Source organism: Scomber japonicus, chromosome 18, assembly GCF_027409825.1.
Source record: "Scomber japonicus isolate fScoJap1 chromosome 18, fScoJap1.pri, whole genome shotgun sequence".
Taxonomy (NCBI): domain Eukaryota; kingdom Metazoa; phylum Chordata; class Actinopteri; order Scombriformes; family Scombridae; genus Scomber; species Scomber japonicus.
In genome coordinates this window covers 20,505,160-20,520,401 of record NC_070595.1, presented here as the reverse complement: position 1 = coordinate 20,520,401, position 15,242 = coordinate 20,505,160, and the positions used below count along the sequence as shown (strand labels likewise).

At 37.9% G+C, this 15,242-nt stretch overlaps 1 protein-coding gene across 1 annotated transcript; it reads right to left on the bottom strand.

Annotated features, from left to right (window-relative positions):
* Positions 1-40: 40 nt before the first annotated feature.
* On the bottom strand, positions 41-13,937 carry zc3h7a (zinc finger CCCH-type containing 7A). The gene is made up of 23 exons (XM_053339269.1): positions 13,820-13,937; positions 12,497-12,606; positions 10,330-10,369; positions 9,968-10,171; positions 7,469-7,627; positions 5,906-5,986; positions 5,614-5,667; positions 5,473-5,512; positions 5,037-5,380; positions 4,667-4,922; positions 4,496-4,524; positions 4,228-4,372; positions 3,941-4,099; positions 3,491-3,696; positions 2,952-3,052; positions 2,563-2,744; positions 2,328-2,401; positions 2,017-2,150; positions 1,795-1,900; positions 1,591-1,699; positions 1,361-1,494; positions 866-1,029; positions 41-766 (listed from the first exon to the last, which is right to left on the bottom strand). The coding sequence occupies exons 2-23, from the start codon at positions 12,562-12,564 to the stop codon at positions 577-579; spliced, it is 2,979 nt and encodes a 992-aa protein (XP_053195244.1). The 5' UTR covers positions 12,565-12,606; positions 13,820-13,937; the 3' UTR covers positions 41-576.
* Between the last annotated feature and the right edge of the window lie 1,305 nt (positions 13,938-15,242).

Sequence of the window (15,242 nt, the reverse complement as noted above, 5' to 3'; positions counted from 1 at the left end):
GCGGTAACAATTAAAACAAGTAAAACATGTATTTAAAAAAAAAAAAGCTTTATTTGGTGTGGTGCCCATTACACTGGTAACACTATTGGATAAATGGAAAGTGGAAAGTGAGACCGACCTAGGCTGACAGATTAAAATAAAGATGTCAAATGAATTCTGAATTTAAGTATCCCATACCTCAAACTTATTGAAAAAGGTAAAGGTATTTAAACATATACAAACTGATGAAAAAACAAATTTTTTTTAGGTCAGCTGGGAGTATCTGAACACATCTCTGATCAAGGCTTACACATGCTATTCTTATCACCATCTCCAGATTTTCTACTGCCAGGTGCATAGCAAAGCTTCAGGTGCCTTACACTCAATATTTGCTGTTAATGATAACACTCCTGTTGTTCAGATCAGAGTAAACCAGCCAACAATCAGAGGGCCGGTCCTGAACGTCCCGCTTTAAAATTCATGCTGTGATCAGGGTATTTCCTGTAGACCGCCGAGGCCCTCACAGATCACCTGACTCAAGACTTTTTATGAATACTGCCTTCCTTAGAAGTGAACATGAATATTGTCATCACATAATTATTTAATGTCTTTAAGGAGAAAACTGTATTTTCCAAAGTCATTGTCATTTGGTGCTATAAGATGGTCTTTTCTGGCTTTGGCAAGTTTCATCAAAAGGAATTCCCTGCGCTCCATCCACTCCTTTAGCTCCTGCTCCCCGTGAGCCAGCTTACACAAGTCATCCTCCGTGCAAGTTCCTTTGAGGAATCTGTCAAAACACATGATCAAAAAAGTCAACCATCAAAAAAACCCCACTGCAATCAGAACGGCTGAGGCCTGAGACATATTTTGCTGCCGATAATCGTACCTCTCACAAACTTTGAAAGTGCCCGTGGGAAATCGATACTGCCAGCAGTTCTGATCATCCTCAGAGTTGAAAACTCTGTCTTTGTGTTTTTCTGACGTGATATGCTGCTGCCACTGTTTCTCACTGTTGCAGTTTTTACCACACAGCCAACAGTGATTGCCAGCCTGCGAATGAACACAAACAAAGCAATCTCATTTACATAAATCACTAATTACTGTTTCTTAAATCATTCAAATTTAATCACTGTTTATTTTAATCACCCCGTAAATAACTTAATGTTCACAAAATCGAATAAATATGCATCAATAGTTTTACTGCATCAACACATTCTGACAGCTACATACAGAACATAAACAACAAAATTAAAAAGGACATGAACGCAACTCTTTTCAAAAACTGTGACAGCTTGGTAGTAACAACTTTAAGACAAAACTCCACACTGACCAGATGACACACAAACTTCACTGTCACACACTTCCTGCCTCGTCAACTCACCACTTCTTCTGCGTAGTCTGTTGGCATGTGGATCTGCTTGCCGTTTTCCCTGACAGAGTTATTCGAGGTCTCGTCCCCCCAGCCCGGCTTCTGAGACTGCAGCCACTGCTCATAAAGCTGATCCATATCTGGAACTAAAATGAGAAGATGAAATGAGTGGACTGCTCGAATACTGACGAAACTTGACTTTATGGAATTCTGCTGAGAGCTCATCTCCTCGACAAACTCACTGTTGTTATCCTTCATGTAAGTCCAAAGGTCTCTTTCTTCTACACTGTGAGCAAATGTGCAATTCCCAATGTACTGACACTTCTTGCCAGCTGTCACATGCATGCAAATCTAGGGAAGAAAAGATACATTTAAGTGATTCTTCTTGCTGGAAATGTGTTTTTAATTAGAAGCTCAAAGAGGAAAGGAGGAGTAGGAAAACATACCTCAAACTGCGATGGGATTGGCTTTTTGGTTGGAAGAGGTCTAACTGTTGTCCACTTTCTTCTTTCATGGGAACTTACAAGCACCACCCGCCTGTCTTTTGCCCACCTGGAACAGAAAGACAGAAATCAAAGTTGGTGGTGATGTACTGCTTTCACTGATCAATTCACCAATATCCACAATTCATGAGACTTCTTTTTTTTTTTTAATATATAAATACTTACGTGTGTCTCGCCTTGGCTGAGCAATACTTCTTGTTTTTGTCAGCTTCACTTAGTTGACCATTTCTCCAGCATTGGCCACAAACAAACATCATCTTCAGATTTGGAGGCCCAAATCTTCTTTGCACAGTGGAAAGCTGATGATGAGATATGGTGGAAAAGTTAAAAAAACATTCTGAACTAAAAAGAAGGAGATTTAACCACCTATTAGACACTAATGCTGCAAAAATATTGATAGACCTTCAGAATTACAAGAAATTAGGAAATGCCAGCAACAAGTCATAAGAAATCAGTGACTACAGAGTTAACCTCACCTGAGCTCCCTGCAACGAAGCTGTTGCATTCCAAAACTTCCTTGCCTCTTGGACAATACTTTCATGTGTGATACCTGGATAATGTAAAAAAAAAGAAAGAAAGGAAAATACACATAATATTAAAAGTCACTGAAAAGTCCTTTTACAGTAAATAAAATCCTACTAATCCTTGGAGGGAGGAAATGATTTTAGAGGAACCATATTTAAAGTACACTAGCGTCTGAGTGAATCTTACCGAGCTCATGCTGCATCATCCAGGCCTTCAGCTCTATGAGGCTGTGGGCGTAGAAGCAGTCGTCCTCTCTCACGCAGCCGTAGCGGACTTCATGGCGACAAAGATCAAGCTGGCACTGGGGACTGAGGGGTCGGATTTTGGAATAACGCACAGTGTTCTCCTTCAAAATGTGGACCAGGCACCTAAAAAAAACCCACAAAAAACACAAAACAGTATTATAATGCTCACCATCATCCTCTAATCTTATTATAGCGCTCACATATTTCACGTGGTCTTGTTTGCTTTGGTAGATTATTTCATCTCTAAATTTACTGAGCTGTTTGTGATACACTCTTCTCTTCTAGTAATACCACAGATGACTGTTTCACACTTATGAAATGTAGACTTACTTTTTATCCTCAAAGTCATGCTTTGTCACCGGATGAGAGCAAAGTGACGGATCATCTTTGTTGGTTTTGCTGATTATTCTGGGTTTGTGGTCAAAGCACACCTGCAGATCAAACAATGTGTTATAATACATATAAAATAAGTTGCACATCTAGTATAGTAATAAAAAGTATTAAGTACTATCACTCTGAAATTCCTTAATGACTATCAGATGCTACTGTGCACCAGAAAAAACTAAAATGACACAGGCAGAAGAAACTCAAAAAGGCAAAAACTTTTAAAATTCCACTTATCACATTTTTTATATTTGCCTCATTTTTGTATTTTGTGATGCAAGTGCTTAAAAATGATGAGTCATTCTGATGAAATTGTCTTCATCTCACCAGCAGATTGTTTCTCATACAAACAAAAAAGTGTTTATAGTGAGACGAGCAGAGTGAAAAACAGCCGATGAGCGTCATAGACGACATCATTACATTAAATGCAAAGCACCTTTTGATTTAATACGATGTAGTTCACAAAAAAGTCAATAAATACTCACCCCACAGAGAAACATGAATATCCCATGATGCTCCTGTAAGATCTTGGGGACAGTCAATCTTACATTGGAGTTTGGCCCAAAAGGATCGAAGAGCAGCTCCCTGGAGATAAAACCTTTCCTCTCCAGAGTCCAAACATCAATCTCTTCCTGACAGTATGCAAATGTGCAGTGGCCAGGGTACAGGCACTCTTTTCCTACAGCCACCTCTGAAACAACACGCATTTTAAAGATTATTCAGACATGATTTTTTTGTGCAACGACAGCAAAGACATGACATATATACCAGTCATCTTTATTATTTTACATGTTTGTGTAAAAGATGAAAAAGCACAGTTGGGTTGAGTTTTTAAATATACATTTTAACTTGAATCATCAGGTAATGGTACAAAATTAAGAAGCTAAAATGCAAAAAATACAATACCTTAATATTAATACATTTCTAAATATTACCTTTGCAAATGTAATAAGGTCCAACATATTGGGTTTTTGTCGGTCTGGGTCGAATGAGTTTCCATGTTTTGTCCGGCGAATGTTTGATTCGGCCAAGTAAAGCGTCCTTTTTGCATTTATGCTCTTCAGTATGAAGCGTATAATCCAACACTCCAGGCCCTGCAGACATGAAAGTGAACACCAAGAAAATAAAAAGTTACACATCCCTATTCTTGACAAGACAATAACCATATCCGCCACACCACAAGATTGAAAATGGCCAGTCACACCACTGTTAAGTTCCTCACCAGTTTTGACATAGCAGATTGAACACGCTTGTTTGAATTCATGTGTTTCAGCTAAGGGGTTTTTTGCTAAATCCACAGCAGCAGTAGAGCCTTTCACATCTGGCATACCCACAGCCATTCCCATTGGACTCTCATTGTTGTTCAGCTGGATTGAAAAAAAAAAAAGAAAGAAAAACTAAATCAAATGTGAAAAATAAAGCTGTTTAAAATGTCTAAAGTTACAAAGTCTTGTCATAATTTCATAACATGAACACAGAACAGTAATTACCTGTGGAATGAACGGAGGCTGAGCATAATCTGAATTTTGAAAGAGGGGAAGGGGGGGGGGGCAAACATTATCAGCCAACTAATACTTAACGTGCTTATTCAAATAGTAATAATTCAAATAAATTGAACCTGAGGAAAAACTACATGACTAAGTAGTAACCAAGTATCATACCTGTCTGTTTAAAATCTGATATGCTGAGTCTATCCAGGGAGTCCAGAGATGGGGTCAGGCCGTCAAAAGTGTCCATACCAAAATACGTACTTGAGCCTGACTTGTGATACAGAGGGGGCAGATTTACTGTGCACTGCTGGGAACTATTGTGGAGAAACGTGTTCATGTGTGAGGGCATTAGGAATGGTATCGACATGGAACTGCCCGAGGCAATACTGGTTGGCAAAGGAAGAGGCCCCTTCACAGTGGGTATAACCTGAAGGAAGAGACAGACAAAAAAAGTCGCACTTAGTGTTCAGGTATCAGGTATCGATAAGTTTGTCGCATTTTATTCATCGGTGAGATCCTGCGGTGGGATCTGCTCACTAACCATGGCTGCTTCAGGGCCCGCTTGGTCCAGCAGATCATCTAGGTCATCCCCGATGATGTCTGCGTCAAACTCTTGACTGCTTTCAAGCAACAATAAAGTCTTATTAGTTCTGCACCCGTTTACAAAAGTGGACACAGGAAGAGGGACTGACGTAGGTACAGACACAGGCAGGGTGACAGACTCAAAGCCTGGAGGCTCAGATGGGGGCGCAGATAAGATACTGTTACTGGAAGGAAGTTCATCCACTACTGTGTCGTTTAGAGGCGAGGGCACCGCCACTGGAACCTGGATGGGAGTTGGGAGGGGAACCAAAAGACTGCTATCCTGGGTCAATTGAGGCACTTCTGAAAGACATGAAGAGAAACGTGGTGAGTGATGTATATCTTGCGCCTCTTTAATGATCAAATCGAAAGCTGCTCGAAGCTATAAAACTTACCAATTTCTATATCTTCAACTGAAGACGAGCCATGAGAGGACTGAATGAACACAGACAGAATTTCACTGAATGATGCAACTCTTCAAACACACATTTTTTATACTTTATACTGTGTAGCAGAGGAAGCTGTCATGTCGTTACCTTGTCAGATGATGCATCTTGATAACCTGGTCCTCGCAGAACATTCAAGGCGGGCTGTAAGAGGGAAGAACCAAACAATAGATTTAATTACTTTATGCTAATTATCCAGTTAAGACAGCCTTCAGTTTATATGCAAAATAGCATCTACATTTTTAAAATCCATGATTCAAAGAGCACAAATTCAAACACGTAGAGTGACTCCTTTAGAAATGATGACAGACTTTGCGCTTTTAACCTGTTGGTTGCCAGATATCTTCAGTAATAGGGGGGTGGGTGTCTGAGAAACACTCACCTTACTCCTCACATAAGCTTTACGGATTTTCAATCCCAAAATTTTGGCAAGGTCCTGAGTCAGCTGTGTGACACTGGCATCCTGGGGGGAAAAATACAAAGTCACAGCAGTTATTCAAAACAGGCTTTGGATAATAATCATATTTTTATCGTGCTATAAAATCAAATATGTTTATAATTTAATCATGTCTGTGAAAATTGCTTTTATAAAACAAGTTATGCTGTCAAAATTACCATGTTCATTTTTTTACTTATTTTAAATCTTCATCGTATTTAAAAAACTTGACCTGATTAATGCATTACTGCCTTTCAGATGCTATAGTGGCCTTTAAAGCTATAGTGAAGATCATACTCATACTATATGAAATTAGACGACATGAAGCAACCACTGGTAGCAAACATCTCATGCTAGCTTGTCTGGAACGCTCTAAAGTGAGGCTAAATTTCAGCGAGAGAAAAGGGATCCCTTTAAATTCTCTCTCTGTGTCCTCCATGTTTGAAACCTTTCCTTCTTCTTTTTTTCATATTTGCGTGGACTATTGTGGGTCCTTGAACATGGAAAACATTTATTGCTATTAATTATTTATATAAGTCAATATAAAAAATGATTGCCTTCTAAGCCGATATTTCATTTGAGCCTTAAGGGTTTTGAAACTCAACTGTTACCTTCAGTTATAGGCCAATATTTCTACACCTTTTGAGCAGCTTTGATGGTTTTATTGGAATTGTATAATTCACAGTGGAGAACCTGTGTTTTAAGTTATAAATATGCTTTTAAGCAATAGTATTTTGAATTTAAATAGACTATTTTATGTTATTCAGTGATTTTACATGTTATCCATTATTGCAAGCTTCAATATTGAGATGGAAAAAAGTAATAAATCACAGCAAATGGGGCAATTTATGAGTTAATAGTTCAATTAAACTGACAGCCCTGAAGTCTAGACTCTTTCAGCAATATTTAGAAGATCTACAGCTCAATCAACTCTAAAGTGTTGCTGCTCATGAACAGTGTACATTTCTCCAACATGATAAAACACATCCCTTCCAGCCACTTCGAGACTGATACTCCTCTTCATGTGCATTACGCAAAACTGTAGGACAGTGATGAAGCTGTGAGGGCACTGATGTACTCAACTATGAAACATATCACCTAAGTCAGACCCACACTATGTTGAGTAACAAATGTGTATTTTATGAAAAGATAAATAGAAATATAATAAAATAGGACCAGACTCTCCATCTGCAAAAACATCAGTTGAGTTTCTAACATGAGATAATTATGTTACACCTCCATCAGTCAATGTTTTAAAACTGTGCTTAAAAAGGCAGCAAAACAAACAGTCACATGTCTTTTAAATGCTGAGCTGATCTTTTAATGTAGCCTGTGGACTCGGTGTCAGGCAACCTGCCAGAAACATCAGAGCTCTACTGGGCCTGCTGGCTGCCAGGATGATGTTTCAATTTGGTTAATTTTACCCAAAAATGTGCTGAGATAAAAACAGCGGGGAGATTTCTTGCATATTTGGATAAAGAAACATAAAACACGGATGTTGCATCTTACCTGAGGCACTGCTAGAGAGCATTTGGCAACAGCCTCATAGGCCTCTTGATGTCTACCCATCTCTTTCAAGGATTTTGCTTTTCTGTACAGCGCTCTGTAGTTCCCATCGTTCAACTGGAGAGCCTTTTCACAGTCTTCAAATGCTTGGTCATACAGACCCTAAGAAGAAGAAAATATGTTCCAGAGTTAGAAAATACATACCTAACTATTGTGTTGTTGTTGTTGTTAACACAGAGAACAAAAGGTGCCATTATTTGGTAATAAACTGACATGTTCAGTGAGTCAGGTGTGGGTGTGGTGTCCCTGAAGCCAGATGTGTTTTTTTTTCTGCCATGTGATACAATTTGATGCCAAAAAACACAGTGACAAGACAGAACTGCAAATGGACAATTTCTTTACTGGAGTCAAGATTTAAACTGTGTTGCTCAAGTTTTGCAGAGTTTGGTGGGTTGGCACTGGGTATAAAAAAGGAGAAGCACGAGAAAAATCTGTTTCCACACTGTTTAAAAGTAACCACTTCTGATTCAATGATTTGTGGTGCTTTAACATGACTGATACTGGATTTTTGGGGCCAATATTTTTTGCACTGCTCCCTCAAATGTGCTTATTAATCACTTGTGACAAAGATATGTAATATAGGCGTGATATTTTGCACTTTAACAATAACCTTTATTGTACAAGATAATATCATTGCACTGAAAATGTAAACTTCACTGTGAATTTAATTATCATAACTATAAATTAAAAAAGCAGACAGAACAAAAAACATTAAAATTGAATTGAGAAAAAGGATCAAATATGCAAATATGACGACAAATATCAGACAGCATATATGTGATATCAATATCAGCAGCTAATATATCGGTCATAACACTTAGTGATATCTTCTGTTTTACATAGCAAACAAATGTAATAAAGAAGCAGAGCTTGTGAGCTTTTCATATATCAGCACATCACATGGCTTTTAATTAAAGTATTGTATAAAAGTATAATGAACATTTTGGCAATTAAACACACCAGATGTCAACAGCCTAATTTGCCTAATCTTTAACAATAAGTAACACGTGTTTTTAAATGAAATGTCATCATTACAAAAGGCTGGCATTAAGTAAAGCCTCATCTCTCTACTTTAATCTAACCTTGATGCCCTCAGGCTGGGCAAGACTGTCAAACTGAAAGTGCACCGTGTGGCACTGTGGGGAGTTTAACACAAGCACAACCTCCACAACAACTTCATCAGCACTGCTCTCATGTTGGAGTTGGCGAAAAAGAAAGTAATACTGGCATGAAAATGAAAAGTCTGTATGGTGAGTACACCAAGTACAAGAAGTCGTTCTGTGTGTTATGATAAATGATGTAATGGGAGATTCCAGGTCCCATGACACATATATAAAGTCACTTTAAAAAGGCGTGGGCACAGCAGAGTTTGTTTTTAAAAAGGGTGGCTGTTATATGTTTTGTATATTATACATAAGCAGAGCAGGGAGCAGATCAAAGTGTTGGAAATCCTTTGAGAAATAGAAAATCGAAAAAAAAATGGACCTGTGTTTGGTTTCTTTTAAGAATAACATAAAAAAAGAAAGTATTTAAACATGTTGTTGTATTCATCATATTCTATAAAATGTTCTTCTGGACCATAAAATAGTGATTGTAAATGTATTTTTCCCCATAAGATTAATCACAACATGTATTAATGACTGACAGGGAATTTATGAATGTGACTTGGTGTAGAGACTAATTATGAGTCAGAATATGAACAGTATGTAAAGGGTTAACATTACCTAAAATCCCACAAACAAATGTAGTTAAATGATGTGCTCTTTGGTTAAAGTGTGATGCTCCTTTACTCTAGCAGAAAGAAAGCTAGTTAACCAGCTATGTGTACTGTACCTATAAAAGCTTATGTTAGAGCAGATAAAGAAGTTGAACTCATGCACAGAGGTGGGCAGGAAAACTCCAAAATGATGACCAATTCAGAGAGTGTGTCAATCGAGTGTAAGTCCGACAACAAAAACAAAACAAACTGCCCTCACAGGTCAGTGGCTTGACATTATTTTGACCAGTTACAGTACAGTCTGTCCCTGAGGCTGCGATTGCGAAATATGCGAGGGACATGTTCCAACAAAATTAAGTCAAGATTAGAGGACAATAAAAATGTCAATAAAGCTTTGTTTTGTATTTCTGTTTTCAATTTAATGCTGCAGTGAGATTTTTAAAACAGTGCAAACAATCCTCAAGTCATCTGTTTTGACAGAAGTTGACACCTTGAATGCAGCACTGGGGCCCTCCCAATATATAGTGGCTGATACAAAGTCCAACTTTTACCAATGTAGAATTTACAACACAAAACTGAAACATGCTCACTGTGTTTTAGACTTTGCTTGTGCCTGTATTTACTATTTAATTGCATGTATAAACTGTTTATAAAGGACATCTTAGGATGGGAAATCACAGCAATTCACTCTGAAACTGAAAATGTCACAGTCACGACCTACTCACCGGCCCGATATTTAGGCACGCTGCAGCTCGATTTGCATACAGCTTTTCCAGTAAACCTGTCGGCACGCTGATGTCTTCTGAGTCGGCGTAGTCTGCGATACCCAAGGCTTCAGTGTACATCTCCATCGATTTTGTCCAGTCACCCTCTCTATACACGTCATTTCCTTCTCCGAAAAGATTCCACACGAGCTGCTTAATGAACACCTGTGAAAAATATGAAAGAAACCAAAATCAGTACAAAATGTAAAATGTGAAAAAAAAAAGAGAAAACCACAATTTAATCAGTTTAGCTTAAAAATAGTGAAAGTGTTGATGCAAAAAAAAAACTGGAAGGTACCCACATCAAAATGTACATAGCATACCTCATATTGCTCTTGACTTCCAGGATATGGGAGATTTGATCTAAAAGCAAAAAAAAAAAAAAAAAAAGATGAGTTCAAGTGACGAACATCAAAGTGTCAGCAGTGCAAAAATAAAGCAGAGTGAATGTTGACAGTTGAATCACATTCAGACAAACATTTGAATTTTGTTAGCTTATATATCTTAATCTACATATCTATAAAAATCAATTGAGTGAAAGAGGCTGATTATTAGTTTTATTATACAGGCAATAACATTAGTATGTATTATTCTGGTGTATCTAAGTTTATCTATAACACTTCTTCAGTATTTTCTCATGCCAACGCAGGTTTCTCGCCTGTCATTAAAATACAAATATGAACTGGAGACACAAGGGCAGGGAGACAGGAAGGTGTGCCTGTGTTGTCGTGTCAGTGGTTTGATGGGTTGCTGTGCATGCAGGTACTGACTACGCTCGCTGCCAAATGCAAACAAGTCAGCAAAAGCAAAGCGTTCAGTAAAAACAGCCTTCCACCACCGACAGACTCAGCCCAGCACGCAAAAAATATTAACAAATGTTTGATTTTTTAAATTTAAATTTCCTTCATTAAAAAGTCAGATATGAATTAGATATTTATCATTTATGACGGCTTGGATAGTTACACCAAGTGATAATGAAAATCAGGTAAATGAGGTCTTGAGTTTGCTTGTTTTACCCAACAGTCCAAAATGTTCAGATATTTAATTAACTGAAAATGAAAATCCTCACATTTGAGATGCTAGAACAATCAGATGCTTTTTTTTTTGCTTAATAAATGGTGGAAATGATTATCAAAATAGTTGCTGATTCATTTTCTGATGACAGAAACAATCAATTATTCAACTAATTGTTGCAGCTTTAGTCTCAATATAATTATAATCTGGACAGACATGTATGTATAAAAAAATATCTACTAAAAGTCTTAAAAACAGACATTAACGCTGATCAGCTGACACTGATTTTTGCTTAGAGCAAGGTTAGAGCCAAGGTTAATACCAGCGAAAGTTATAAAATATCTGGTACCCTGCTACATTAAATAAGTGTTATAAATAAATAGATGTCATTCTTACTCAGTGAAGAAGTTAATTAAGAAAACTCACAGGACAAAAGCTGTGGGAACATTACCTTAGAGGTAACACCAGCAACGTGTGCACTTAATAAGGAAAGGCAGTTCTCATTGGCCTTAAAATACTGCTGCTCCCCTTTCTGATAGACTTCAAGTGTCATTGGCCTTCAGGGTTTGGGGTTGGTGTGCTGTAAATGTCAGTATTTAATACTCACGGTTCACTCATTACATTTGCATTACACTTTGCGTTTCCATGACATCCACATAGTTTCAAGCTGACTGCACAGTAGTATTTTAAGTATCACTTTTGTTTTAAGAATAAAAGGCCCTGTCAGATCAGATGAAATGCAACACTGCGCTGCCTGGCAAAGCTCGGAAACAATATGCACACATACTGTGAGTCTGTTCCGTGCATGAATACAGAGATCTGATCAGATCAGGAAAATATAAAACACTGGAAATGTTCTTGCATCATGTGTCCTATCGGGAGAGCCTGAGATCTGCCATAAAAATCTGCAAACACAGGCAGCAGCGGTGTATTTATAGTGAAGATCCAGCCAATGTTTTAGTTGCCTTCTACATTATTTCCATGTTAGGATGATAACAAAGACCGCTGGTCACTGCATCATTAGGAAGTGTCAATCATGGTGTCAAAGCACACAAAACACTTCCACGACACTAAAGCTGCAACCATTAGTTAGTCAATCGGCTAATTTCAAACAATTAAATTAGTCGTCTTTTATTCTGATAATTCATCATTCTGAGTAATTTTTTAAGAAGAAAATGTCCATATTCTTCTATTCCAGCTTCTCAAAGGTGAATATTTTCTGGTGTCTTTGGTCGTGTGTGTGTGACAGTAATCTGAGCATCTTTGTGTTGCGGACTGTTGTTCAGGACAAAAGAAGACATTCAATGACGTCATCTCAAGCTTTGGGAAACAGTGATGAACATATTTCACCATTTCCTGGCACTTTAGCAATCAGGGAACCTTAAAGAGGGAGACCCACCCATTCTACCCCTAAAAACACACACACACACACACACACACACACACACACACAGTGACCCTCATCATGGCACTTACTGGATGAACTGTAGGTTTTTCTGAATCTCCTGCCAGCGGCTCCTTCTGTCCTGACACGCTCCAGACATGTTTGCGTGTTTAAAAAAATATCCACTCCTGTGATTCAGCGCCTTCAAAATGAACCACAAGCAAGTACATTAACCGGTGACAGTCAGTGACAACATTAAATAACTTCCGCATCACCATTCACACTCAGCAGGTTGTCCAACTTGTGGCCCTGATAGTTGATTCGCTCATTGTTTATAGCTTCCGCATTCAAGAGATGACGACACGGAAATTGAGGTTGAACATGTTTTTTTTTGTGTGCGTTAGCTTGGGAGACATTAACGTCATCAAAACAGTTGTTCATAGTTTAGATATGTTAAAAATTACACTGAAAAACTTCACATCTGGAGTCGTAGATTACAAAAATGCACTCACTTAGCATTTGAGAGCGAGATGTCCATTATCGGACATCATCTACTCATCTTTATTGCGTATACTTTCCAACATATTCAGCTGTTTCAGTCACTAAATACGATTATTAATACTTTTTTTCTTCTTGTGGTGCCTAAATAGTTTGTTTATGAGCTTATAAAAATGGTAAAAGTGACCTATTTACTATGTTTTGATTGAAATATTGCAAAACCACAAAGTTAAACTATCAAACATGCCTCGTCATAGCTTCTGTGTAATATTTCCACTTTCTTTACTACACATTTCTTTGCAAAATAGCGGAAAATAAAGTGAGAGATAATTACAACATGACACCAGGAAGATGGTGGTGATGTTAGCTTTTAGGCGGCAGCGCCCATATCTTTCAACAAAGCTTATATTAACTTAATTTTTGGATATGCATTGTCAAAATTGAATACATAGCTTTTACTTCTTTCATCACGTTGGACTAACTTGGTAGAAAGCTGTCATTTGAGTTAGGTTTTATAGGGGCAAACACGTAGAGCTGGTACATGGAAGTGTCCGATGATGGACGCATGACATTTAGCGCACATGTGTTACCCTGCGGCCGGGGCAGACTTCTTCTTTAGCAAAAAGCATCATCTGGTAGCAATTTGAAAGCTCTCGCACACAAATCAAATTATACTCTCCATTAAATGACACAAGGGTTAAGCTAAGGCGCTGGAGGGGCTCGGAGCTAACCAGCTACATGAAGCTACCCGGCTAAGTTTGCAGGAAGTAGTGTGAAGCTAACAGAGCATAGGCATGTCCAAGTTGAACTAGTTCCCCAACGCAAACAATAGCGAGCTGTTGATGTTTCAGATCCTGGCTGAGACCCCGGGAAAACAACGCAAACATTATGTAACAGTGGCCGCCGTGCGTACTTACATGAATGGATCTTTACTCCAAACAATCCCCACGTCGGTCATGTAAAAGGAGGGAAAGTGATTATTTCGTTTTAGCTCAAATAACTTGGCTAAATGTGCTGTATCGCTGAAGGCCGCCCTTTGCTTCTTCTTCGTCTCTAATATGATTGCGCAGCACGTCACCTCCAGCGCTGTGCTGCCCCCCGCAGGCGTGCACACAAATTACATCCAGTTCAACAAGCAGGGGCAAGGTTGGGAAGGTTGCGTTGGAAATGTAATAGGTAAGGGATTAGTAGTTAACCTATTTAAACTGTAATAAGTAATGTAACTATTTCAATTGCTTAGTCAAAGTGATGATTACTTTTATAATTTTCAAACAAACGTTTTCAGCTGTTGGGGTAAGTGTACCCATTAAGCCCATCGGTTCTATTAATGGTGTTCCTAATATTATAGTATGGGAATCAAATCCGTGTGGGTACAAGCTGACTGACAGCCAGCGGTGGAGGAAGTATTCAGATGCTTTGCAATTAAGCATTGCACAATGAAAAAATAATCATTAAAATATTCTAAATATAGCTTGTAAGTATTATCAGCTAAACTAAAAGCATAACCAAACATATCAAAGTGTTCATTATGCAGCACAAATGTGATAACTTAGGCAGCATTATCAGTTTCTGTCATTATCAGTTCATCAGTTTATTATTTCTGATGCATTACGGTGTAAGCAGCATTTTCATGTTGTAGCCGATGGAAGAAGACACATACTAGATACATACTGTTGGTTTGTTTAATCTATAACAGTTCACCATATTTTATAAACTAATCATATGTTTTGGATGTAAACACAAAACATATGATTAGTAGTCAAGTACTGTACCTGCGTATATGTGCTTTTTTACATTCAGCTGGATGCATGTGCAGCTCTAATCAATATGAGATTTTAATGATTGATCATAATATTATATAATGATGACTGATTTTCCCTCCTCTGTGTACATTAGATTATTTACATTAATTTATATGGAAACCTTCATCATCCATACCAAGGATTTCCCACCTTGTCTGTCCTTCAGGCATTTTTTAAAATATATATATGTTCTAGTATGAATATAATATATACATACTATACTAGATTCAAAGACACCCTGTTTACTTCTCTTCAACCAAATCTGTAAAGCACAAACAGTTCAGACTATTAAGCCTGAGGCATGAAAATCCCCCTCACCCTCAGCTCTCCTCTGTTTAAATCTTTCATCTGGAAAGGGAATTTGTTTCTTCTTTGAATTGATAAAAACACCAAACCTCTCAGTCAGAGCTGTTCCTCCACTAAATGTGAAAGTTTAATTCACAAAGTAGAGGTTGTAGTGAAAGCCAAGGGTCCTTAAGTGAGCTCCAGATGGTTCCCACATAGAATAATTTAATTAGATGTTAATGAGATATTTTTT